General features: G+C 36.0%; 1 protein-coding gene across 1 annotated transcript in view; it reads right to left on the bottom strand.

Annotated features, from left to right (window-relative positions):
• Positions 1-750: 750 nt before the first annotated feature.
• LOC138315794 (macrophage mannose receptor 1-like) overlaps positions 751-24,878 on the bottom strand; it is a 45,254-nt gene continuing 21,126 nt past the window's right edge. Inside the window, exons 31-42 of the mRNA XM_069257063.1 lie at positions 23,519-23,586; positions 23,121-23,215; positions 22,519-22,668; positions 21,168-21,293; positions 20,655-20,812; positions 20,133-20,232; positions 11,534-11,778; positions 10,586-10,754; positions 5,179-5,457; positions 4,474-4,716; positions 3,609-3,803; positions 751-1,994 (exon numbers count right to left, since the gene is read on the bottom strand). Coding sequence (XP_069113164.1) covers positions 1,756-1,994; positions 3,609-3,803; positions 4,474-4,716; positions 5,179-5,457; positions 10,586-10,754; positions 11,534-11,778; positions 20,133-20,232; positions 20,655-20,812; positions 21,168-21,293; positions 22,519-22,668; positions 23,121-23,215; positions 23,519-23,586 — 2,067 coding nt within the window. The 3' untranslated portion in view covers positions 751-1,755. The remainder of the gene's footprint in view (positions 1,995-3,608; positions 3,804-4,473; positions 4,717-5,178; positions 5,458-10,585; positions 10,755-11,533; positions 11,779-20,132; positions 20,233-20,654; positions 20,813-21,167; positions 21,294-22,518; positions 22,669-23,120; positions 23,216-23,518; positions 23,587-24,878) is intronic.

Below are 24,878 nucleotides of genomic sequence, written 5' to 3'. Positions count from 1 at the left end.
TATCGCTGGGGTCTTTAATGATAAATATACAAATAAAATTTTAAACAAACGACGAAGACTCTTCTCCTAAATAGTATTCTTTCTAACCAAATGGATACAATATAAATGACATTTGGTGGATTACATGTCATGGATGAGTTACACGTATATAGGAGAAACAAGAGACCATTTAAGAAGCAGGGGCTGAGAGCACAAGCAACATATACATGTATACTCCGCTGAGTACAGGAAATTAAAACTCAGTGAAAATCTAGATATATGTTGAAAAACGAACTTTAAAATAACTTTTTTTTTATGAAATGTACACAGACACCGCTTGAGAAGGCTAGAGAAAAATATTTCATTAATTTGTTTAAACCTAAATTAAATAGAATTAGTTAAGATTTACCTCCCCTATTTATTGTGACGTCAACAAATGTATGACGTCATAATCTATTATTGTCATATATATATATATATATATGATTATTTTAATATTTGAATGAACCTTTAGAACTTAAGTCAGTAGTTTTATTGTTTATTGTTTAGAATAAGCAATTATATCAACCTATTTTTTGTTTAGATTATTTCGGGTGTCAGCTCTGCATCTTGTATCAATTGAAATTTTCCATATTCATTTACAAATGTTTGTATTTCTAGCGATATTGTAAATTATTCTCAGTTAATTTCATTTCGCTTTCTGTGTACTTACCCAAGAAGAATGCAATTTACCCATTAGGTTGACGTTTAAGCAATGAAAACACGATAAAATTATGATTTTGGAATTACTTTAATTAACATCTTGAATTCGTATAAAGATTTGATGACCAAGTTTTATATCAATAGAAATTAAATTTCAGACATCATATTATAGAAAACCGTTCTCAAAACTATATCCCGACGATATGTGATATTTAAATCGATATTCCGTTGGTTCTTTGCTTCTTGAAGTGCTGTGATAGTTAAATTTTGTTCTAAACATGAGTTGACATGATCGAAAGACATTGAGGAACACATCATATGACCAATATCTTTCAAACGCTACATGCTAAAGGTAACGGTTAACAGTTTGTTTTCAATTCAGTTTGTGCTTTACAGTCTAAGAGTTACGTTTCATTGTTTCGATTTTAAATCTGCAAGCTGTCTCCCGTTTGTTCTTTTAATTAAAATAAAAAAATGATACCTTTGTCTACCTGTATATAAATTTTAATCACAATTTAAGTACAACTATGTCAATACAACCGCTTACGTACTCAGTCATACGCACACTCCCTTCACACATGTTGTTCTAACAAATAATGAAATGGCCGTATTCATGCTTATTATTGATTCAATCTAGACGTCAATTTCTCAAATTACATCAATAATGTAATATTGAAGAAATGATTTAAGTATATCATACGATAGAGACAGGGATAGATAACAGGATTGAACGAAAAGTACACGCATGTAGTATAGATATAATCAAAATTCGCTGAGTAGTTGCTTCGTTGTAGTAACTAATTTGGATTGATTACCATGAATCAATTTTCTCTTAATATCGATCATTAGTGCATCAAATTTTAACATTTAAACGTAAACAATTACTACACGAACGCCATCTGTCATCACATTTGTTACCGTGATAGACAGCACGGGGCTTCATTTCATTTGTTAAAATCAAGAAATGTTATTGATATGGTATCTCGATTAACCCATAAATAAAATAAAAAGCGGGTGTATTAAAGTTTGTGTATGCTTTTACATACGAAGACTTTATGAAAATTGATTTTCCCGTCACTTCTTTAGAGTACATAGTTTGATTGTCGATCCAGTGAGAGAGTTATCCTCCGTCATTGACACACTGTCTGCAGACCGCCGGTAGAGGGCGTTAGTAAAAGCCCAACCTTTTGTATTATAGGTAGAGCTCATTAGCTGTCTAGCAGTGAAATAGGCTGCTACTCCCATAAGAATTAACCCAATTATTCCTATAACAATACCAATTATTTCTCCAGGAGACAGTCCAGTGTCAGTGTCTGAAAAGCAAATGTATATTTTCCATATAGTGTTTTACAGTTGTTTATCAAAATGCACATACATTGTATATATCGATGCAGATGACATACTGTCTTCTAGGTATATTCTCCAGTTGACTCTAACAAAATTTCATTTTCTAATTCAAAAGATGAAACTGATGTTACTGATATGATAAAAAATGACGATGAAACATCTCGATTAAATGTAATTTTGTAAAGTAATCGACCATAAAACACCTAAATGACATTGGTTCCATTAAATCGTTAATTAAGACGAAGTCACTAAATATGATAGTTGTTTTCATTATGAGTGACATCAAATTATCTTTCAGGTATATAGCCTTATACATATCAATTGGGTTTAGTTTGGTTAATTAGGTTTAAATCCCCTTAATGATCAGGATTATTTCAGGAAGAACTCCCATATGTTTGTATGTTTTGGGAGGATGCGGTGTATTCATGTGGTGTCTCCTTTATATAGTGCTATCTCACTAAAACATGCCACTGAAGACATTCGAACAAGCACATCCCACTTGGTCAAATTATAATGACAACGGGCAAACCAGTCGTCCCACTCCCTTTATGCTGAGCGCTTAGCAGGAGCAAACACCATCACTATTACAGATTATTATGTGTCTTGACCAGGGGATAGGATCCAGCAACCAAAGGTGAAGCTGATTTAGTTGAGACGTCAAGAAAAACAGAAAAGATAACATCCTAAATTTAGTCGACCTTTAAGTTCATGCAGTAAGGACAGGACAGACCACCAGTTAAGTTCATGCACAGTACTTTTTGTCGAATTAGATACTAAAATTTAATTAACTTATTTAAATAATATTTCAGTGCATGAAAAACTCATTTGTGTTCTACATTGTATATTATTGTTATAAATGTTTTAATATTTACATTTTGCCACAGCGACTACCATTACTCTAATGATAATCGTGATCTGCATTATGAGCCAATAAATGCAGCCTAGACTTGGTGTAGTAATATCTACATAAATGGATGTGAGTCTTGTTTACAAATACCATGTAAGTCCGCGCGGGAAAATTGACATTGTAGTTGATTGAACCAGTTTGGTTATAAAAATATCTTTAAAATGTCTGGAAAATTGAAAGTAAACTAAATAATTGAAAAACATTGAAATTTTGTTATCGTTTCATTTTTTTAAAGGGACTTTTTTATCACGTTGAACTTTGCTGTTGAGGTTAAATGGCTGAAGCGGGAAATTCAAATGTTCACTTGCATTTAAATTATGATTTACTTTGAACTAGAAAATCAAATGTACAGTAAATATAAAAATTAAAGGATTGTTAGATTGCATTTATTGGAGATATAAATGCAAGCTGGGTGGCAGATAAATAGAATAGCGCCCTAATCCTTTAATTGTTAAAAAGATATGACAGTTGCTTCATTGATAAGAATACAGATTGCTTAACAAATATCTCATTAAAATTAATATATCAGCTGCATTGTAATGATTTTTTGTAACAATTTTCAAGCATGTCATTTTTAATAAAATTACGGAGATAAGGAGAAATAGATTTAAAAATAATTAAATTGTGTGGTGTCTTTTACTTTCCTTTTTCTTTTATAAACAGACTAACATACGTTTATGTGGCAGTGGATGGGTTCTTCGAGGTAAGTGGTGCATGGGGTTATTTTCAGTAGAAGTAGACACTTCCGGTTCTGGCAAACTAGTCGATGACCGATTTAATGACTCTGAAGCGCTGGACGGTATTTCCGGTTCCGCTGTTGTCGGTTCCTGTGTTTCAGGCTGTTCAAATGTGGTAGTCAGCATTTCTTCTGATGATAGAGCAAATATCAAAATAAAAGATAAATATCTTTTATTATAACGATAGCAATGAAATTGCAATCATGTTAAAGCCACACTATACGTAACTATCAACAAAAATTCAACTTAAATTCGACTGAAGATGTAGTTGAAATAAAGATATATTAAAGAATGTTAAAATATTTTTTAATAACTTTGGTACAGCAGTTGTTGAAAGTCTATACATGTAAATATGCATTCATTTTAAACTGGTCGCCTTAGAAGTAACGATTTTTATTGCCGAACGGAAGTCGGAAAGTTCATGACCCGTTTTCGGAAGAGTTCGGACAGACGTTACGTATTTACGGTAGTCACACGACGTTCTCGGCAACAACACTACAATGTCGGCTAACTTCGGCTTCTTTGACTAAGTGGGACCCACCTAGCGATGTTTAATATTTATTTGATCTTTATCAAAATATTCCTAATCAATCTTGACTTCGATTTAGTCCTGTCTCTGCATGATTTGCAACAGGATTTTTTTTTCAACAATCTTCTAAATCATGAAAAAAATAAGAAAGATACGGATATCGGGTCTTTAATATTGCTTACACAATTGCTATAAGCAAATAACTCTCTGGGAATTGAAGTTAAAGATTTTCAAGAACCATGCAAACAAAAGTGAGAAAAAAGAAAACCTACGGGTTTGTCCTTTACAGACATAAGCACGGTTGTAATCTTTACAGTTTAAATCATTCCAACGGCCACTCCGGTACATTTCCACACACTGCTCCTCTTCACTATTCCAGGAAGAGGAAGGTTCATTATCATTCCAATTGTTAAAACCGACAGGCGAACCGTCCTCCCAGTAGAAGGCGATCGGTGGAAAAGCAGGAAGTTCCATGTATTCAAATCCTTCATAGTCATCATAGTGGCCGTAATAAGCTGTAAATGTCAATAATAAAATGGAATTGATGATGTGTTCCATGCAACTTACTTAACAGAGCTTTGTACCATCACAATCTAGCTTAGAAAATAGAGTAATCATTGTCATGCATAACCATAAATGGTTAATGTATTCGTAACAGTGAACCTTAAAAATATCAACAGCAAAAATGGACTTGATATAGCTAAAATATCGTCGCACAGGCGATTTAAGTATACATTTTAAAGCAAAAACGTGAAAAATATCTCTATAAAGCGTAAGAAACGCATTTTTTTCTCCAAAATTACTCATTTCATCACTTGAAATATTAAACAATTTTGACCAATTTCCTATATGGCAACTTGCTACAAACAGATATATTATTTTTTTTTAAAATCAAAACAACTCTGATTAGTTTCATAACGGGACTTCAAAGAGGACAGAAAAGTAATCATTGCACCTGTTGAAGATCTTTTACTTACATTCAGTCTCTCTTTTGCGTCTCCCTTCTTTTGGTAACCTACTGTAACCTATCCAAATGTTTGGACTCTGGCCAGTAGATAGTTGATTCACAAGATCTTTCACGTAATTCAACTCATCATGGCTACTTAAACTGACAAGATGCATTCCTTTCTCAACACATGTGTCCCTAGCTAATATCCACGACAACGGCGTGTCCAACTCCACGTAGTAGCACATATTCATGTGTAGATGCATATCAGCAGGGCAAATGCCAGGTCGTGGAGAAGTGGGAGGTTCAACTGCATTTTATAGAGCAATTAAAATCAAAAACATAAAATACCCCCTTCAGAAAAAAAGAAAAAACTAAACAAAAAGACACCGAATACATAATCAAAGAATGTGTTTTATGCCTGAGGAACATGTGTGTTTTGGAAGACAGTAGTATGTTCTATACGTGAGGAGCGTGTGTGTTTGGGGAGACAGCAGTATGTTCTATACGTGAGGAGCAAGTGTGTTTGGGGAGACAGCAGTATGTTCTATACGTGAGGAGCGTGTGTGTTTGGGGAGACAGCAGTATGTTCTATACGTGAGGAGCGTGTGTGTTTGGGGAGACAGTAGTATGTTCTATATGTGAGGAGCGTGTGTGTTTGGGGAGACAGCAGTATGTTCTATACGTGAGGAGCAAGTGTGTTTGGGGAGACAGCAGTATGTTCTATACGTGAGGAGCGTGTGTGTTTGGGGAGACAGCAGTATGTTCTATACGTGAGGAGCGTGTGTGTTTGGGGAGACAGTAGTATGTTCTATATGTGAGGAGCGTGTGTGTTTGGGGAAACAGCAGTATGTTCTATGCATGAGGAGCGTTTGTGTTTTGGGAGACAGCAGCATGTTCTATGCGTGAAGAGCACGTGTGTTTAGGGAGACAGCAGTATGTTCTATGCATGAGGAGCGTGTGTGTTTGGGGCGACAGCAGTATGTTCTACGCGTGAGGAACATGTTTGTTTGGGGAGGTAGCAGTATGTTCTATGCGTGAGGAGCGTGTGTGTTTGGGGTGACAGCAGTATGTTCTATGCATGAGAAGCGTTTGTGTTTTGGGAGACATCAGTATGTTCTATGCGTGAGGAGCACGTGTATTTAGGGAGATAGCAGTGTGTTCTATGCGTGAGGAGCGTGTGTTTTAGGGAGACAGCAGTATGTTCAATGCGTTAGAAGTATGTGTATTTGGGGAGACAGCAGTATATTCTACCCGTGAGGAGCATGTGTATTTTGGGAGACATCGATGTTTTTTATGCGTGAGGATTACGTGTATTTAGGGAGATAGCAGGATGTTCAATGCATGAGGAGCGTTTGTGTTTTGGGAGACAGCAGTATGTTCTATGCGTGAGGAGCGTGTGTATTTGGGAAGACAACAGTATGTTGTACGCGTGAGGAACATATTTGTTTGGGGAGATAGCAGTGTGTTCTATGCGTGAGGAGCGTGTGTTTTAGGGAGACAGCAGTATGTTCTATGCTGAGAAGTATGTGTTTTGGGGAGACAGCAGTATATTCTACGTGAGGAGCTGTTGTATTTTGGGAGACATCAGTATGTTTTTATGCGTGAGGAGATGTGTATTTGTGGAGAGCAGCAGATGTTCTACGCGTGAGGAGCGTTTGTGTTTTGGAGACGTACAGTGTATGTTCTATTGCTGAGGAGCGTTTGTGTTTTGGGAGACAGCAGTATGTTCTATGCGTGAGGAGACACGTATGTTGTACGCGTGATAGCAGTGTGTTCTATGCTGAGGAGCGTGTTTTAGGAGACACAGATGTTCTATGCGTTAGAAGTAGTGTATTTGGGGAGACAGCAGTATTTCTACCCGTGAGGAGCATGTGTATTTTGGGAGACATCGATGTTTTTATGCGTGAGGATTATGTGTGTTTGTGGAGACAGCAGCATGTTCTACGCGTGAGGAGCGTGTGTGTTTTGGGCGACAGTAGTATGTTCTACGCTTGAGGAGCGTTTGTGTTTTGGGAGACAGCAGTATGTTCTATGCGTGAAGAGCACGTTTGTTTAGGGAGATAGCAGTATGTTCTATGCATGAGGAGCGTTTGTGTTTAGGGAGACATCAGTATGTTCTATGCATGAGGAGCATGTGTGTTTGGGGAGACAGCAGTATGTTCTATACGTGAGGAGCGTGTGTGTTTGGGGAGACAGCAGTATGTTCTACGCGTGAGGAGCGTGTGTGTTTGGGGTGACAGCAGTATGTTCTATGTGTGAGGAGTGTGTGTGTTTGGGGAGACAGCAGTATGTTCTACGCGTGAGGAGCATGTGTGTTTTGGGCGACAGCAGTATGTTTTATGCATGAGGAGCGTTTGTGTTTTGGGAGACAGCAGTATGTTCTATGCATGAGGAGCGTTTGTGTTTTGGAAGACAGCAGTATGTTCTATGCGTGAAGAGCACGTTTGTTTAGGGAGATAGCAGTATGTTCTATGCATGAGGAGCGTTTGTGTTTGGGGAGACATCAGTATGTTCTATGCGTGAGGAGCGTGTGTGTTTGGGGAGACAACAATATGTTCTACGCGTGGGGAGCGTGCGTATTTGGGGAGACAGCAGTATGTTCTATGCATGAGGAGCGTGTGTGTTTGGGGAGACATTAGTATGTTCTATGCGTGAGGAGCAAGTGTGTTTGGGGAGACAGCAGTATGTTCTACGTTTGAAGAGCATGTGTGTTTGGGGAAACATCGACATGTTCTATGCGTGAGGAGTATGTGTATTTGGGGAGACAGCAGTATGTTCTACGCGTGAGGAGCATGTGTGTTTTGGGCGACAGTAGTATTTCTACGCGTGAGGAGCAAGTGTGTTTGGGGAGATAGCAGTGTGTTCTATGCGTGAGGAGCGTGTGTTTTAGGGAGACAGCAGTATGTTCTATGCGTTAGAAGTATGTGTATTTGGGGAGACAGCAGTATATTCTACCCGTGAGGAGCATGTGTATTTTGGGAGACATCGATGTTTTTTATGCGTGAGGATTATGTGTATTTGTGGAGACAGCAGCATGTTCTACGCGTGAGGAGCGTGTGTGTTTTGAGCGACAGTAGTATGTTCTACGCTTGAGGAGCGTTTGTGTTTTGGGAGACAGCAGTATGTTCTATGCGTGAAGAGCACGTTTGTTTAGGGAGATAGCAGTATGTTCTATGCATGAGGAGCGTTTGTGTTTAGGGAGACATCAGTATGTTCTATGCATGAGGAGCATGTGTGTTTGGGGAGACAGCAGTATGTTCTATACGTGAGGAGCGTGTGTGTTTGGGGAGACAGCAGTATGTTCTACGCGTGAGGAGCGTGTGTGTTTGGGGTGACAGCAGTATGTTCTATGTGTGAGGAGTGTGTGTGTTTGGGGAGACAGCAGTATGTTCTACGCGTGAGGAGCATGTGTGTTTGGGGCGACAGCAGTATGTTCTATGCATGAGGAGCGTTTGTGTTTTGGGAGACAGCAGTATGTTCTATGCATGAGGAGCGTTTGTGTTTTGGGAGACAGCAGTATGTTCTATGCGTGAAGAGCACGTTTGTTTAGGGAGATAGCAGTATGTTCTATGCATGAGGAGCGTTTGTGTTTGGGGAGACATCAGTATGTTCTATGCGTGAGGAGCGTGTGTGTTTGGGGAGACAACAATATGTTCTACGCGTGAGGAGCGTGTGTATTTGGGGAGACAGCAGTATGTTCTACGCGTGGGGAGCATGTGTGTTATGAGCGACAGTAGTATGTTCTACGCGTGAGGGGCGTGTGTGTTTTGGGAGACAGCAGTATGTTCTATGCATGAGGAGCGTGTGTGTTTGGGGAGACATTAGTATGTTCTATGCGTGAGGAGCAAGTGTGTTTTGGGAGACAGCAGTATGTTCTACGCTTGAGGAGCATGTGTGTTTGGGGAAACATCGACATGTTCTATACGTGAGGAGTATGTGTATTTGGGGAGACAGCAGTATGTTCTACGCGTGAGGAGCATGTGTGTTTTGGGCGACAGTAGTATTTCTACGCGTGAGGAGCAAGTGTGTTGGGGAAACAGCAGTATGTTCTACGCGTGAGGAGCATGTGTGTTTGGGGAGACATCGATTTGTTCTATGCGTGAGGAGCGTGTGTGTTTGGGAAGACAGCAGTATGTTCTACGCGTGAGGATCGCGTGTGTTTGGTGCGACAGCAGTATGTTCTACGCGTGAGGAACATATTTGTTTAGGGAGATAGCAGTATGTTCTATGCGTGAGGAGCGCGTGTGTTTGGGGAGACAGCAGTATGTTCTATACGTGAGGAGTATGTGTATTTGGGGAGACAGCTGTATGTTCTACGCATGAGGAGCGTGTGTGTTTGGGGAGACATTAGTATGTTCTATGCATGAGGAGCAAGTGTGTTTGGGGAGACAGCAGTATATTCTACCCGTGAGGAGCATGTGTGTTTGGGGAGACATTAGTATGTTCTATGCGTGAGGAGCAAGTGTGTTTGGGGAGACAGCAGTATGTTCTACGCGTGATGAACATGTGTGTTTGGGGAGACATCAATATTTTCTATGCGTGAGGAGTATGTGTATTTGGGGAGACAGCAGTATGTTCTACGCGTGGGGAGCATGTGTGTTTTGAGCGACAGTAGTATGTTTTACACGTGAGGGGCGTGTGTGTTTTGGGAGACAGCAGTATGTTCTACGCGTGAGGAGCGTGCGTGTTTGGGGAGACAGCAGTAAGTTCTATGCATGAAGAGTGTGTGTTTGGGGAGACAGCGGTATGTTCTATGCGTGATGAGCCTGTGTGTGGGGAGACATCAGAATGTTCTATGCGTGAGGATCGTGTGTGTTTGGGGAGACAGCAGTATGTGCTATGTGTGAGGAGTGAGTGTGTTTGGGGAGACAGCAGTATGTGCTATGCGTGAGGAGCGTGTGTTTAAGGAGACATCTGTATATTAATGCATGAGGAGCGCGTGTGTTTGGGGAGACAACAGTATGTTTGTGTTGTGACTCTTAATAAAAGTGTTACCCTTTCTATAGTGTCATTGGAGACGTTTGGAAAAAGAAAATAAGTTAGGACGATAAGAATATGAAATTAGTCTCCTTTTGTGATAATCCAATATAGCAACATGTACAATGAATAGCCAACGGCAAGACGGCGTGTATACATTTAATTATCCCCAGTAGAAGTGGACTGAGTATTAGGGCAACGATACATTTACGCTTTCGTTATAAGTGCCTTAGTGATGACATATCAGCGAAACGAATGGAATAAAAAGTCTAAAAATCATAGTATAGCTAACATGCACCAGAAAAACCCATGCCCCTCCCGACTCCAATGCACTATGCGTATAAATACAAATACGAAATATGTTTAAGTAAGCTACAATGAATACAAATACAGGTTATTGACACACTTCATAATTGCAATTCTTCATTGTTTTAATACATATTCACAAATTGGCCTACCTAAGTTTTTTTCACATAAAAATGGCATTGTCAAATCACACGCTGATACCTTCCAGCGGTTATTTTGAGAAACTGTACACGTTTTATTGGATCCTAGGACCGGTTGACCGTTTGCCCATTTGGTATATTTTACAGGCCATCCGTCCACCCACACCATGTCTTCGGATACCTAAGGATCAGACAATGCATGATAGTTCAAACGAAAGTATGCGTCGCGCATTTTGCATTACTGTATATAATACCACAAGAACACAAGCTATTTTATATGGGGTAAATGTTTAACGGTGAATAAAGTTGATAACTTTCGAAAATTTCAGATAAAAAGATAAATAAAAAATGCGTTCGCTCTAAAGAATACTTTTAATAGAGATTCGCACAACTCTTGAATTAAATATTAGATAATGATATTTGTTTTATTTGGAGATAACAGAAAATACACAATATGATCATACTGAGACCATAGAGTAACAATCGAATCATTGAAAAAATCATTTCTAAAATGTTGTCGTAAACATATGTTTATTTAAACACTTGATATAAACAATTTACAAAGTACTTTGATACACGGCTTTAAACAAGGTATGTATGTATTCAACATGAAACATCTGAAGCATATTCAGTATTTCACGAAATATGTTCGTTTCCTTTTATTGATGAATAGCCATAGATAATTCATAACTAAAAAATAATAGAATCCCTATCATTATAATCAGGTTGCGAAGTGAAAAGTTCGAAAAAGTATTTTTGAAGAGAAAAATAGACTGAAATTCAATATTTTTGAACTAGAACTTGATAATTCATAGATGAAATAAGTTGACAAATGGTTTAAGTTATATCGCATATTTAATGACAAAATATGTCCTGTTATATATTGTGATCCAAAACTATTGTAGCAAAAGTAAAATACTAAATTAAAACTCAGTTTAAAAAACGGAAAAATGAGTTTACCTTGCTCTTAATCAGACCTATCCAGTATGGTGTTGCCTCGAGTTCGCTTGTGAACATTTCTATGAAGGCCTGTTCATATACGCTACTAGAGGAAACTAAATCCGCAGAGTCTATTTGACACGTAGTTCGCGCCAAATCCCAAGGCAGGCCGGTCAGAACGAGCTTGTAGCAGCTATCGAAAGACCACGTATATCCGTGAGGACATTCCTTGTGTAACACCGGGGGAACAGTTGGCAGATGGATTGCTGAAAAGGCAAAACGTTTATGACTTTACATATTTATGATTACTCCCATCTAAACGGTAATAAGTGAGTTATTGAATTATTTCCTGAAAAAAATATAGTTGTAACTGATAATAATCTTAATACGATGTGTCTTGTAGATTTGTGACATAGCAAAGTTAAATTTTGTACTAAAAACTCAAAGCAGCAGACCATAGCAATGAAAATACGTTAAAATATATTATGTTCAAAACGTATAAGATTGAAATTGTCTAGATTAACGAACACCAAAACCAGAATATAAAATTTTATACATACATCCGACTATAAAATATTTTATACATACATCCGACTATGAAATATGTTATACATACATCCGACTATAAAATATGTTATACATACATCCGACTATGAAATATGTTATACATACATCCGGCTATAAAATATGGTATACATACATCCAACTATGAAACATGTTATACATACATCCGGCTATAAAATATGTTATACATACATCCGACTATGAAACATGTTATACATACATCCGGCTGTAAAATATGTTATACATACATCCGACTATGAAACATGTTATACATACATCCAACTATGAAACATGTTATACATACATCCGGCTATAAAATATGGTATACATACATCCGACTATGAAACATGTTATACATACATCCGGCTGTAAAATAGTTTAAACATATATCCGAATATAATAGTATATACATACGTCCGACTTTAAAATATTGTATACATACATTGTATATCCGATTTTATATATTCATCCTACCCTGAAATATTTTATACTTATATCCGACTATGAAATAATTAAAACGTGTAAAACTTGAAAACAATGTCGAATATAAGAAAAAACATAACTTACTCTTAATACATTTTGAATAAATATCCAAGTTGTAAAATAGTTGATACGTATACCATATCTGGAGCAAAACCCAAACGTACATCTACAAAAACATGTTAATTCACCTTAACATCTTTCTCAATGGATTTAACGCAATCATCACATTTTGAATTATTTTAAGCTTATATCCGAAGCGAAAACTATATCTTATCCAAAATCATTTTATCACAAATTTTAAGCCGAAGTAATTAAGACCTTTATATAATGAGGAAATGATTTAACAAATATCAATTCAAAATGTTTTAGAAACATATCCGACTATTTCAAGACAGAACGTTCAAGCGCACATATCATTCTTAAACTCGGTCATTTTATTATAACGCTTTAATGTTTTGTTTAAATCTAAATGGAACATTTAGTTGCATGTAGTTGAGGCCTGCTTCTGTTCGGAATACATATATATACCAGTACTTTAATAGATAAACATAAATATATATATGTATCGATAATGCTATGATAATCTCGCAGACGCGTGCTGTTGAAGACACTAAGCAAGCACACCCCATTCAGTCGGTCAGATTATAGTGACAATGGGCGACCAGTCCTCCCACTCCTTTTGTACTGAATGCTTAGTGAGCAGAAACTATCACGTTTATAGAATATGGTGTACGACAAGGGCACAGAAGCCACAACATCCTTCCTAACAAAGGCGAATGCTTAACTCAAGTTCAAAAGTGAGATCTAAGGGAAGTGATAGGTAGGACAAAGTTAGTCAGAAAGACAAGAAAAGGTAAATCTCAAATGTAGTCACATTTTTCGATCATCCAACGGGGGCAATAGGGACAGTTCTAACGTCGTACCTGAGGGACAGAAGTCCCAAGCATTTGCCATAGTAGCGGCAATGATAAAAGAGCTAATACAGTTTATATATTCATTGCTAAAACATTTAAACCATCTACAAGACGTAATAATTTCAAAGATAAGGCTGTAATAAATCAATCAAGCATACAAGTACATTCATTCTAAATGATAGCAAATATACATACACCAAACTTGAGAAAAGAAGTACCATTCTATTTATTATCCGCAAAACGCGTTTATGGATAATTTAAAAGCGAGCTGAAGCCGTCCAAATGCCGATCTGTAAGTCCATCTGAACGGCCTCTCAAGTCAGTAAAGGTTTACTACCATGATAATATGAGGACATAAAAGGTTTTTTGTTGAATGAAAATCGGAGTACCCGGGAGAAAAAACACCTACATGATAACTGACCCACATGAGATTCGAACTCACGACCCAGAAGTTGAGAACTTATATGGTAATATGTCGGGACACCTCGGCGAAACTATCTCCACGAAACGTTATGCATCAAACCTTTTCTCTAAACTCGAGATGATTTTGTGATCGTTATTTAACTTTCACGATCAAATCATAACTTTCATGAGCCAATATTTCAGCTATTTGGTATGATACCACCTTGAAACTCAAAAAGGTTATAGACATCGTTCCATAGTATATACCTACATGAATGTGCGACAAATGACTATTAAACACCAAATTGTTAATGTTCTGAGATGCAGTGAAAATCATTCAAAGGCACGGACAAACACGTTAAAGCTTTATAAGCACCCGTTAGAAGACATATTTATGTACCATATTAGTTCTTGTCTTTATGCTCTATGTATAGAAAGATGAGAGCTTATGTGACAAATGTGTAAAATTACCGACAAATTTGTTGATTTAACGTAGACCGTCCCTTCTGTGGCGTCATACGTTTGTAACGTCGCTATCCAGATCCCGGCAAACGTATTTTATTTCTCCTTACCCATCTATTATAACTCGCTTCTGACATCGGCATTGGAGCAAATACTTCGTCTGGAACCTTTCTGAGTGTTTACTTGAAGTGTATCAATCTAAAGGTGTGGTAATCGGTGAATATAGTATAATAATCCAAGAATCACTAAACAGTCAGATGGAATACACATGGATTTACGAGGAGCCAAAATGAAAAACTTCACGTCAATAGTAACAAATGAATTACCGTTATCGTTATAATTGTATACCTATCTTTTTGCAGAATAGAAATACAATAACACAGTAGATAGATGCCTAAGGAAGTTAGTGGTGTTATGAATGGAAACATTAGAGTTTCGAGCTTCGATAGGCACTCTTCGTAAGATACCGGTATACTAATTTTCGTCCGGAAACGGACAATCAAAATATGGAAATAAAATTGCAGGAAAATATTTTCATTTTATTTTATTGAAATATTTATCTATATTTTGAAAGATGCTATAACGGGAAATAGTCCATTTTAATACGGCATCACACAGAGCAAATATTCGTCTCAGAAAAAAACTGATGTATTTTCTGCTGAATTATACTCTTTTTGGAAGTTTGAGGTCAGGCCTACATGTAGCTTGCAAACTGGTTTGTTATATTTTATATGATAAATAAATAAAATCATTAAGATATATGATTATTGTATTATCTTGTATTCTCCAATAATATAAGAAATATAGGAAATTAAAAAGGGTAAATGAATAGCATAAAACATTGAACAGTGCTACGGATTTGCCTATTTTAAGGTTTTCAGGCCAACATTTAAGGGGTATTAGAAAGCAAATCGGTCATATTTTGAAAAATAATACGGTGAGGTATGATTTTTATTGGTTTTTCTTATTGCAAATAAGTCAATCTTCATGGAAATTATAAAAAATCGATTTTTCCTGAGATCATTTTTTTCAGAAAAAAAAGAAAACATGACCATTTTGATGCTATTTTTCACTAAAATTGGGCCCGGATTTTATTTTATAATAATGATACTTCGTTTCATTGTGGAAAATCCCCCCCCTCATCCTTATTTTTTGTAACTTTAACTTGAAGTAAAATTAGAAGCTCAAACTTTCCTATGGTGGTAGTGGTGTAACTGAAGAAAAATACTAAATCGTCTGCTTGTTTTTTTGATAGTGAAAAAATATCATTTGTCAGCGGTGGAGCATCTTTAAGGGATGTTACAGGGAGGGAATATTATTCATTTAAAAATACTTAAAATCCGGAATTTCATGGCATTAGTACACATCTTTAAGCAACACTGGAAGACAAATTAACCCAGTCACATATGATTTTTATGTGGTTTTTGTGATCAGGATATACCTAAAATCAAAATATCAAAAAATAAACGAAATCCCTGAGAGGAAACCAGAAGGGACGATCTACCTTAAGTACCTACTGGGTCTAGACAGTGCCCATAATTGTGGTTTATTTGATGTTGTCTATTAAAGATTTTTAAGTTTAAAAATATTGTTTAAATTGCATTTTGATGGAACTGGTGCAATACAATCACCTAAATGGATCACTACCTGTCGTTTCCCTGGACTTTTCAACTTTAAACTGTATTATTAATCTATTTACAAAATAGTTTGTAGAGACACATATTCACAACTTTCAACAAATGCACAATTGATGGAGGACAAATTATTTAGCCCTGTGTGAAACATACATGTAAAATCTAAATGTGCATTGAACAGATCACTGCCTAAGATTAGATAATATACTTTACTATCTCTATAAATAAAATTTCAACATTTTGTGCGATTTATGTGAAATGAAGTCGCCACTTTTGTACAATTTTATAAACAAATTCTGTATATTTTATATGTGATTATTAACACGTAATACTGCGCGTCTCAGTGGCAGCCAGATCTAACAGCATTCGAATAACGATGTATTTGTTAATATTATGAAAATGTGAAAGCATATATTTATTCAAAATGTCTGTCCTTATGCAGTCTCGTAAATGCATTCTATACCTTTGGTTTTTCAGTAACTAGTAAGTAAGTTAATTAACTCATGGTCAAAAAGACGAGATGATATCGGCGACCGGTCGCGATCGTGTTTAACTTTCATGATCAAATTGTCAATTTCATGAGCCAATATCTCACTACCATTTTGTATGATGTGACCTTGAAACAAAAACTGTTGTAAACATCGTTCCATAGTATATACATACATGTATGTGCAAAAGATGACCATTAAACACCAAATTGTAAATGCGCTGAGATCCTGTGAAAGTCATGAAGATTTATAGGTACTCGTTACAATACATCATTTATGCACCATATGAGTTCTTGTCTTTATGCTTTGTCTCTGTTTAGATGAGAGCATATGTCACTTTATAATTACTGATACTGTTGAAAAAAATGTATAGAATGAAACAGTAGACCACAATTTAGCTTCATTGTCGGACCGTGTGTAATTGTGATTTTTGGCAGTACATATACCGCTAAAATTAATTTTGAACAGTTATTTGATATGTAAAATTAAACCCTATGCATTGTAAATATTGCAATTCTCAAAATGTTGGTAATTTTTGGTGGTGAATAATGTATTAAAAGCTCTTCTTGTTTTGTGAGAATGAAACTTACGACACATATAATATGAACTATGTTTTGCCCTTGGTGCAAAATGACTTCATACATAAATCGATTGATTAGACCATTGTGACCTTGAATGCATGTCAACGTCATTCGATTGTAGGCATATACATTTATACCATACATGAGAAATACCTCAGCTGATGTTTCAAAGGAATTTTGTTAATGTAAAATGATATTTAAGCGTATTATTCAACATTTTACTACCTTGACCTTCAAGAGTGATAAAGGTCATATATTAAACACTTATTTTGACATTTATCTATCATGTTACAGACGAAATTGGGCGACCAGTCCTTCCAAATGTTCTACAACAATTGTGCTGCTGTAGATATATCTGACCTGTATGACCTTGACTATATTTTTAATTTTGATCTTTATTCATGCAGGCACACGTGTATGTCATAGGTGTTTGAAATCCATATGATACGGTTTAATGACGTAAAAGAGTGACACATTTTTGGCGTAAAACTGTTGTACACATCTGGTCATCAATGTCTATGCAAAAATTCAAGCATATATGTTAAGTATTAAAGGCGCTGATTTTGGCGGCAGAACGACAAAATCACCGTTTTTCAAAGTGAAATATCTCCACTATTTTAAATGAGATGAACTTTAAACTTGTTGATATATATTTCTGAGAGCATGGTCTTTCATATCCAACTTTCAAAAACATTTTTGACCTTGGTAATCTTTTACGTTTATCTTGAATGAAGATCAAGGTCAATGAAAAGCATAAATTCTGTCGATATCTGTCCATGCTATATATATGTAAACATTCAAACATGTAAGTAAAGTATTAAAGGCGCTGAAACCGTGTACATTTTTGGCGGGAAAACGACAAAATCGCCATTTTTCAAAGCGCTATATCTCCGCCATTTTGGATCAGATGACCTTGAAACTTTTTATTATATATTTTTGAAAGCATGCCCTTTCATATCCAACCATCAAAACTTTTCTATGGCAAATTTCGTTTTTGACGTTTGTTTGACCCCGTAGGGAACTTTTGACCTTGACATAATCTCTGATAACATGTCATAAGAAAAAGACGCGCTATGTCAGATTAATCTACCTGAATAATTAAACGGGCACGACGTACAGCGTACGATTATGAAATTATGAACGTTTAAACTTCGTTCAAAAGTTGTTTTTTACGTCTGCGACCTTGACCTTGAACGTTATCGTACAAAATTGAACGTATGTTTTCAAGAGCTTGTGTACGTACATGATGTGCCCAAAGTTGAGCGTCGTATTTTGTTCCGTTCGTGAGAAAAAGTGTTCAGAAGGTTTTGTGGAAATAATAAGAATAATTATAAGAAAAAAACAGAACAAATCAACAGGGATTTCCATCCGTATGGAAATCCCTAATAATAAAAAACAGATAAATAACAATAGGGATTGCCATTCAAAGTGGAAGTCCCTAATTGAAAAAAAAACAATAACAATATAGGGAGTTCCATCCGTGAATGGAAATCCCCAATAATTAACCTTCGAATTTGCGAATTTAAACACAACAAAAGGAGCGGAACAATATCAATAAACAAGATATTTGCAGCACTTATATCGAGATTAATGAGGCATAAAACTCGAAACCAGATAATAAGAATTTCATGTAACAGTTGCGTTAGGAAAATATTACGATGTGAGTAAATAAATGCTTTCTAAATTTGATGATTTGATCCCGAACAGTCAAGTGACGTCCGGGTGATTCGACCTTGCAAGCTGGCGTTTTGGAGGAATAAACATTCATTTGTGGTTTTATGGTGGCAATTTGCACTGATTTACAGCATAACATAGTTTAAAATAATTGTGTACGTTTATCTTGAAACAGTTTATCATTTAAACATCACTTTGACAAAAAGAAAAAGAAACATTAGTCCTAGGCTATCTTACTGCATCCACCAAAATAATCATGTTATCGATCAGACGATCACTTTAATACGTTTCTCTTGCATCAAATCGAACTATGTGCAATAACCGAACGGCTGAAAGAACGAAAAAAAGCACACCCGAAAGAATGAAAACAATAACTACCAAACGAAAAGAGCAAACGAACAAAAAAGGAAGAACGAGCGATCGAACGAATAAAATTATTATATATACAATGTATCTAGTTGTACAGGGGATTAAGTGTGTCCTTCCTTCCATGCGTCTATTAATCTGTCTGTGCAAGCGTCCTTACATACAGGACAGACTGCATATGACACGAACATACTTTAAGTTATGATTTTATCAACTCAGACAGACAAACCAACAAACACACGAACAAATGACAGACGAACAGATGGATGGAAAGGCAGACACGAACGATATGATGGTCACGATTTCCACTCATGGATGAACAAACATTCTGGTTTTATTATAATGTACAAATGTACTTTATATATCTATGCAAAAATTCAAGCATGTATGTTAAGTTAATGGCACTGAAACATTGATTATTTTGGGAGAGAAAACGACAAAATCGCCATTTTCAAACACATTGCAGCATCTTCAACACAATTGGCTGATAATATAATCCAATTAAAAAGCGACTATTGTATGGCCTAATGGCTTAAAACGGACCAGGCACATTGTGGCGTGTCCAACCTGTTTCTCATCAGATTACAAATAATAACACACGTTCTAGTCTATATTTAAAAAATTCGTAAACGATCGTAAAAAAAGCATTATTTAAATATTTCTCTCGTCGTCATAGTATTTTCTGAGACCTAAATACTCATTTAATGTATAAGTTAAAATAATTGATAACATTGTTGCAGAATTACATTTATCAAACAAGCTTACAGTAAGTGTTGCAAGCACACGTCCTCTGCCGTTAATTATATTTTCTCAACTATGGCAAGTTGACCTTTTGACACCGAGTTCAATCCCAAGCTGTACTTTCTTATATGCTAGCATTGTGTGAACATTATGTTCAAAATCCAGCAATTCGTCTCAAGTTATCACCTGAAAACCAAAGTCGGACACACAGACGAAGACAAACACCATTAGTCCCCTCAGCTGGAGACTAATAAGCACATACTTTTTCATATTTAAATTACTTAAACTAAACAAAGTTAAAAGAGACTTACACTTTTTGACCTGACAGATAAAGTTGAGTGACTTCCAACATGGAGCATCATTCCATTTCCCGGCGTCATTTCCATTGTTGAGTAACTCGACGCAATTTTCCTATAAAACAATGAATCAAAGAAATATTTGCAACCCTTTGCGATCAATATGATATTTTAGCGTCCTTCTCATATTTCCTTTCTTTGTTTCGAAGTCAGATGTCATGATACCATAGCAAAGATCGCTGATATTTTAGCGTACTTCTCTTTTAATTTGCTCACGTTTTCTTTCTTTGATTCGAAATCAGATGTCATGATATCATAGCAAAGATCGCTAAAAGGAAATGTCTATTATTACATATGTAGGTGTCCTAGTTCTATAGACCTATATCTATATTGTCAATGGTCAGGTGTATACAATATGCACCACATTGGAGTTGTAGTGTGCTAAAATAATGATTGACAAGATAAACATCCGAGAAAGAATTGAACTTGCAATCTTTTTCTTTGTAGCCATAATAATTTGAAATAAATATCACCTACATTTCCGCCGTTAGGTTCGCCTTGGTTCCAGTTGGTATAGGTCACTCGAGAATTGTCTATCCAAGAATACACACCATCGTACCGTAAACGATCGTCCAATCCAATCCAAAAGTTAGATCCCCGGTATTCCGGCCTTCCAAGGATGCCCAGCAGGAGTGCTTTCAAATGGTAATCCATGCAAGTTATATATAATATTTTCGAATCAGTTTTAGGTCGTATTGTATCTTTAGTTCTGATTTACCGAATAATCCACTCGTCGCCAGATATCTCTACTACTGTTATAGTTTTGTAAATGTCCCTTTTTATAATGTGTTGTTGGATTATTCATTGTCATATTCACAACAGGATAAGATTAGAAGATAAATTGAAACTCTGATTAATTTGATATCTCGCCACATACTTCGGTATGCATTGGATTTTGAATCGCAAAAATATACCGTTTCGATAATGTATAGCCTGTTTAAGATATCTTTTGTTGTGGTTAGGACATGACATGGTATATAATTGTCTTACCTTGCTCCCTGGCACTCCTTATACTGACTAGTTGCGAGCCAGGATATTTATCTTTACACTTAATGTTAGCGTCGTCATAAGTTTGAAACCCGTCCGCAATGGTGGAGATAAAATAGCATCTGTCATCTGAAAAGAAGATATATTTGTTTGTTTGATTAATTAACGTTCTATTAACAGCCAGGGTCATGTATGGACGGCATCCCATGTAGGCAGCTTGTAATGTTATGAAGTGGATGGTTTGCGGTATGTTGGTGTTGTGTCTTCTTATATAGTATTAACTATCAAAACAATACAATATATAATGTCTTTGCTTCTGAGGTTGAAAAATTGCTTTGCGTACAAATTAGTTTTTGTAATAGGTAAGACAGAACTGCCAATATTCATAGAATGTCAAACCTGATAAAGGTGAATTTCACAGTTTTAAAATATACCAACGAATTTGATTGAACAACTACAAATTTCTATAATTGCTAGTAATTTAGTTCTTAGATTTGAAAACAACAGGAGGATAGTTTTCGACAACAAGATAGTGCGCACATACTTATTTTCAAATTAAAAATCTAAATTTAATACTTAATCTAATGAAACAATCATTTACAGATGTGAAATTTGAAACTCGACTTAAACATCCTGGAATATCATTTTAAATTTGAACTAAAAGATCACAAGATTATAATATCCAAGAGTAATTTAAAGCGTAAACCACAAACACTCACAGAATTACAAAATTGGTTAAATATAAAAACAATAGGCTCTTACAAGTTCTCTAACCCAGGTTTACCTCCTCTCCCACCACTCATTGTCTTGTCCCCTAATTTTAGGGAAGTATTAAACCTCCTTTGTACTGTTTTGCTTTCACAAGAGTTACATATGTATCTCTGCTGGTTAACTTTGCACTACACGGCTACGAAGGTAAATACCTTTTGAGATTTCTTTAGAGAAAAAAAAACAAGAACAGATATATCCATCTGTGCTTCATTGATTATAAGTGAGTGGTCAATATATGAGAGTATTGCGTTATGTTAATAAGATAATTTGAGTACAATGAATTATTCGATTATTTTTTTTCTTTCAAGAGGAACATCCGTGTACTTGTCTCTCATACATCTTCTGTACATGTTGTGTATATGTAAAAAAACGAATAAAGAAATGAAAAAAAATGTTGGATTAAAATGTATAGCATTGTAAAAAGCTAGAACTTCAATACTTTAAACGTCAAATAACAGGATTTTGAAAGTAAAGTAAATATCACAATTCTTCGGCGAATTTTCACTTTCACACTAATGCATAAAAAATACGATATAATTCAAAATATGTAGATAAATTCCTCATTATTGTTATGCTAACATACCGATAGTTGATGGAATAAAATCCGGTGGACAGCCCGCCCCGGGCAGTGGAGGCGGAGAGGGACGAGGTGTAGCAACAGCGGCAGTGTTGTTTATTTTCTTACAGACATATCCAATTAGTTTTTGGTTACAATTGACATCCATCCATCGCCCTTGAAAAAAATGCAGTATTTTGGTATAGGCTTCATTTAATACTTGTTTCCACTGCAATCTAAGGCCAGGCGTATTCTTATTTAATAGGCTTCATTTAATACTTGTTTCCACTGCAATCTAAGGTATTTTGGTATAGGCTTCATTTAATACTTGTTTCCACTGCAATCTAAGGCCAGGCGTATTCTTATTTAGTGATATATTAGAATATTTTCCTTTTATAGACAAATTTAGCTTGTTAATATATACAATAGATTTCGAAATCCATTGTACAGACAAAATAGAAAAAATAAAGTCTTTACCACTTTTTCCATTGGTTTTATTCTGATGAAACATTATAGCAATTTAATGTTTCATCGTCAGGATAACGGGGTCATAAATAATATATATAATATTGGTCTTAAATTTAAATTAAACATATTATGACACGACTTTATCAAGTTTCTGTTCCTACCATCATTTATTCCTACACATCGTTCGCCCCCGCTGTTATCACTTGGCTCATTCGGATTCCAATGTATATAATCTAATGGCGTACTATCCGTCCACCTAGATAAATTAATTATACAGTTGTTAAAATGAGTAAAAACAAGACAAAATGCCCATTCTTTTGCCAAGATAGCGAAACAAAAAACATGAATAACTAGCAATCTATGTATTTAGCATTCTGAATGATTTGTAAATGCAATCAGGATTGGTCTCATTGTGTTTCGTACATTATGTAAATACGGACAGTATGCATACGTTCTCTTCTAGATAACTCCTTTCTAATTAACTAATTATGGAAGTCTATCGATCGAGTCAGGTTTCAACATAACAGTGTTTTATTGATGACCGCGTGTTAAAACTTACTTGTATCCCTCAAGCTGCAATTCGTTGAGTCCAATCCATTGCATGCCGACATCAGATGCCATTGAAATCTTAAAGTAAGAACATTGAACAAAATATAAACAGAAGGGGACTGACACCTTATTGTTACTTATTTCCCGGATGTTTTTGTGTCCTTTGTGATTAAGAATATTTGAACTATTATGGCGGACCATCTACATATGTATAATCGATATATAACAACAAAACCGAATCGGTATAGAAATTCCCCCATGACTTGCCAGAGCCCTTATTTCTATATATTATTTTTTAATCATGCAATAATATTTTATGAATAAATTACAGAAAAATTGTACCAAGTCAAAATGTAGTTTCGTTTGCTTAGTTTCAATAGGATGTTATTAGGATTAACTCCCTATTAACAGCTATGATAATTTAATGACAGTCTGTCATGTGTGCAATGTGTGGTGGGGTCTCAATGCCTGTATGATTTGGAAAGCTGCGGTATATTCCTGTTGTGTCTCCTTGTAGCAGAGGCACTCTGTTGTTTTATAGCGCCACCTAACTGAAACGTGCCGCTAAAATTATCGGACAACACGACCAACTTGTTCACATTATACCTACAATAGGCTAACCAGTCGCCCAATTTTTATGTTGAGCTTTCAGCAGGGTTGGTTTGTTTGATTAATTTAACGTCCTATTAACAGCCAGGGTCATGTAAGGACGGCCACCCATGTATGCAGTGTAATGTGTCTGAAGTGTGAGGTGCGTGTTTTGGGAGACTGTGGTATGTTTGTGTTGTGTCTTCTTGTATACTGGAACTGTTGCCCTATTTGTAGTGCTATATCACTGAAGCATGCCACCGAAAACACTGAGCAACACACCCCACCCGGTCACATTATGTATGTATGCTGAGCGCTAAGCAGGAGCAGAAACTACCACTTTTATAGACTTTGGGTATCTCGGCCAGGGGACAGAATCCAGAGGGATACAACCCAAAGGACTGAACCCTGGGCCTTTCGGCATGAAATATGCTACTAAATTTATGACATTAAATCACATCTTGAAGGTTGTCAATCAAATCAATTTACAACGCCACCAATACATACAAACCATTTAAACTAAATATTGAGCGTTGCATTATTCACGTGATTTAATTATTTGTGCCATTTGTAGTACACAGTTCCGGAATGTGTTTCTTTTCTGTGTCACATGCCAATATTATTATATAATTAATTGTAAAATCATAAATAGTGCCTTTCTTTATTGTGTCTTTTACATTTACATGAAGGAAACATATGCTCGCTAGGGTAACAATAGCTGATTTAACGATAAACAGGGTAATAGTATAGGCCCAACACGTATGAGAGGCCGGTTAAAATCT

Source organism: Argopecten irradians, chromosome 2 (genome assembly GCF_041381155.1).
Source record: "Argopecten irradians isolate NY chromosome 2, Ai_NY, whole genome shotgun sequence".
Lineage (NCBI taxonomy): Eukaryota > Metazoa > Mollusca > Bivalvia > Pectinida > Pectinidae > Argopecten > Argopecten irradians.
The sequence above is the reverse complement of the archived record's forward strand: the minus strand, read 5'-3'. Positions and strand labels throughout refer to the sequence as shown.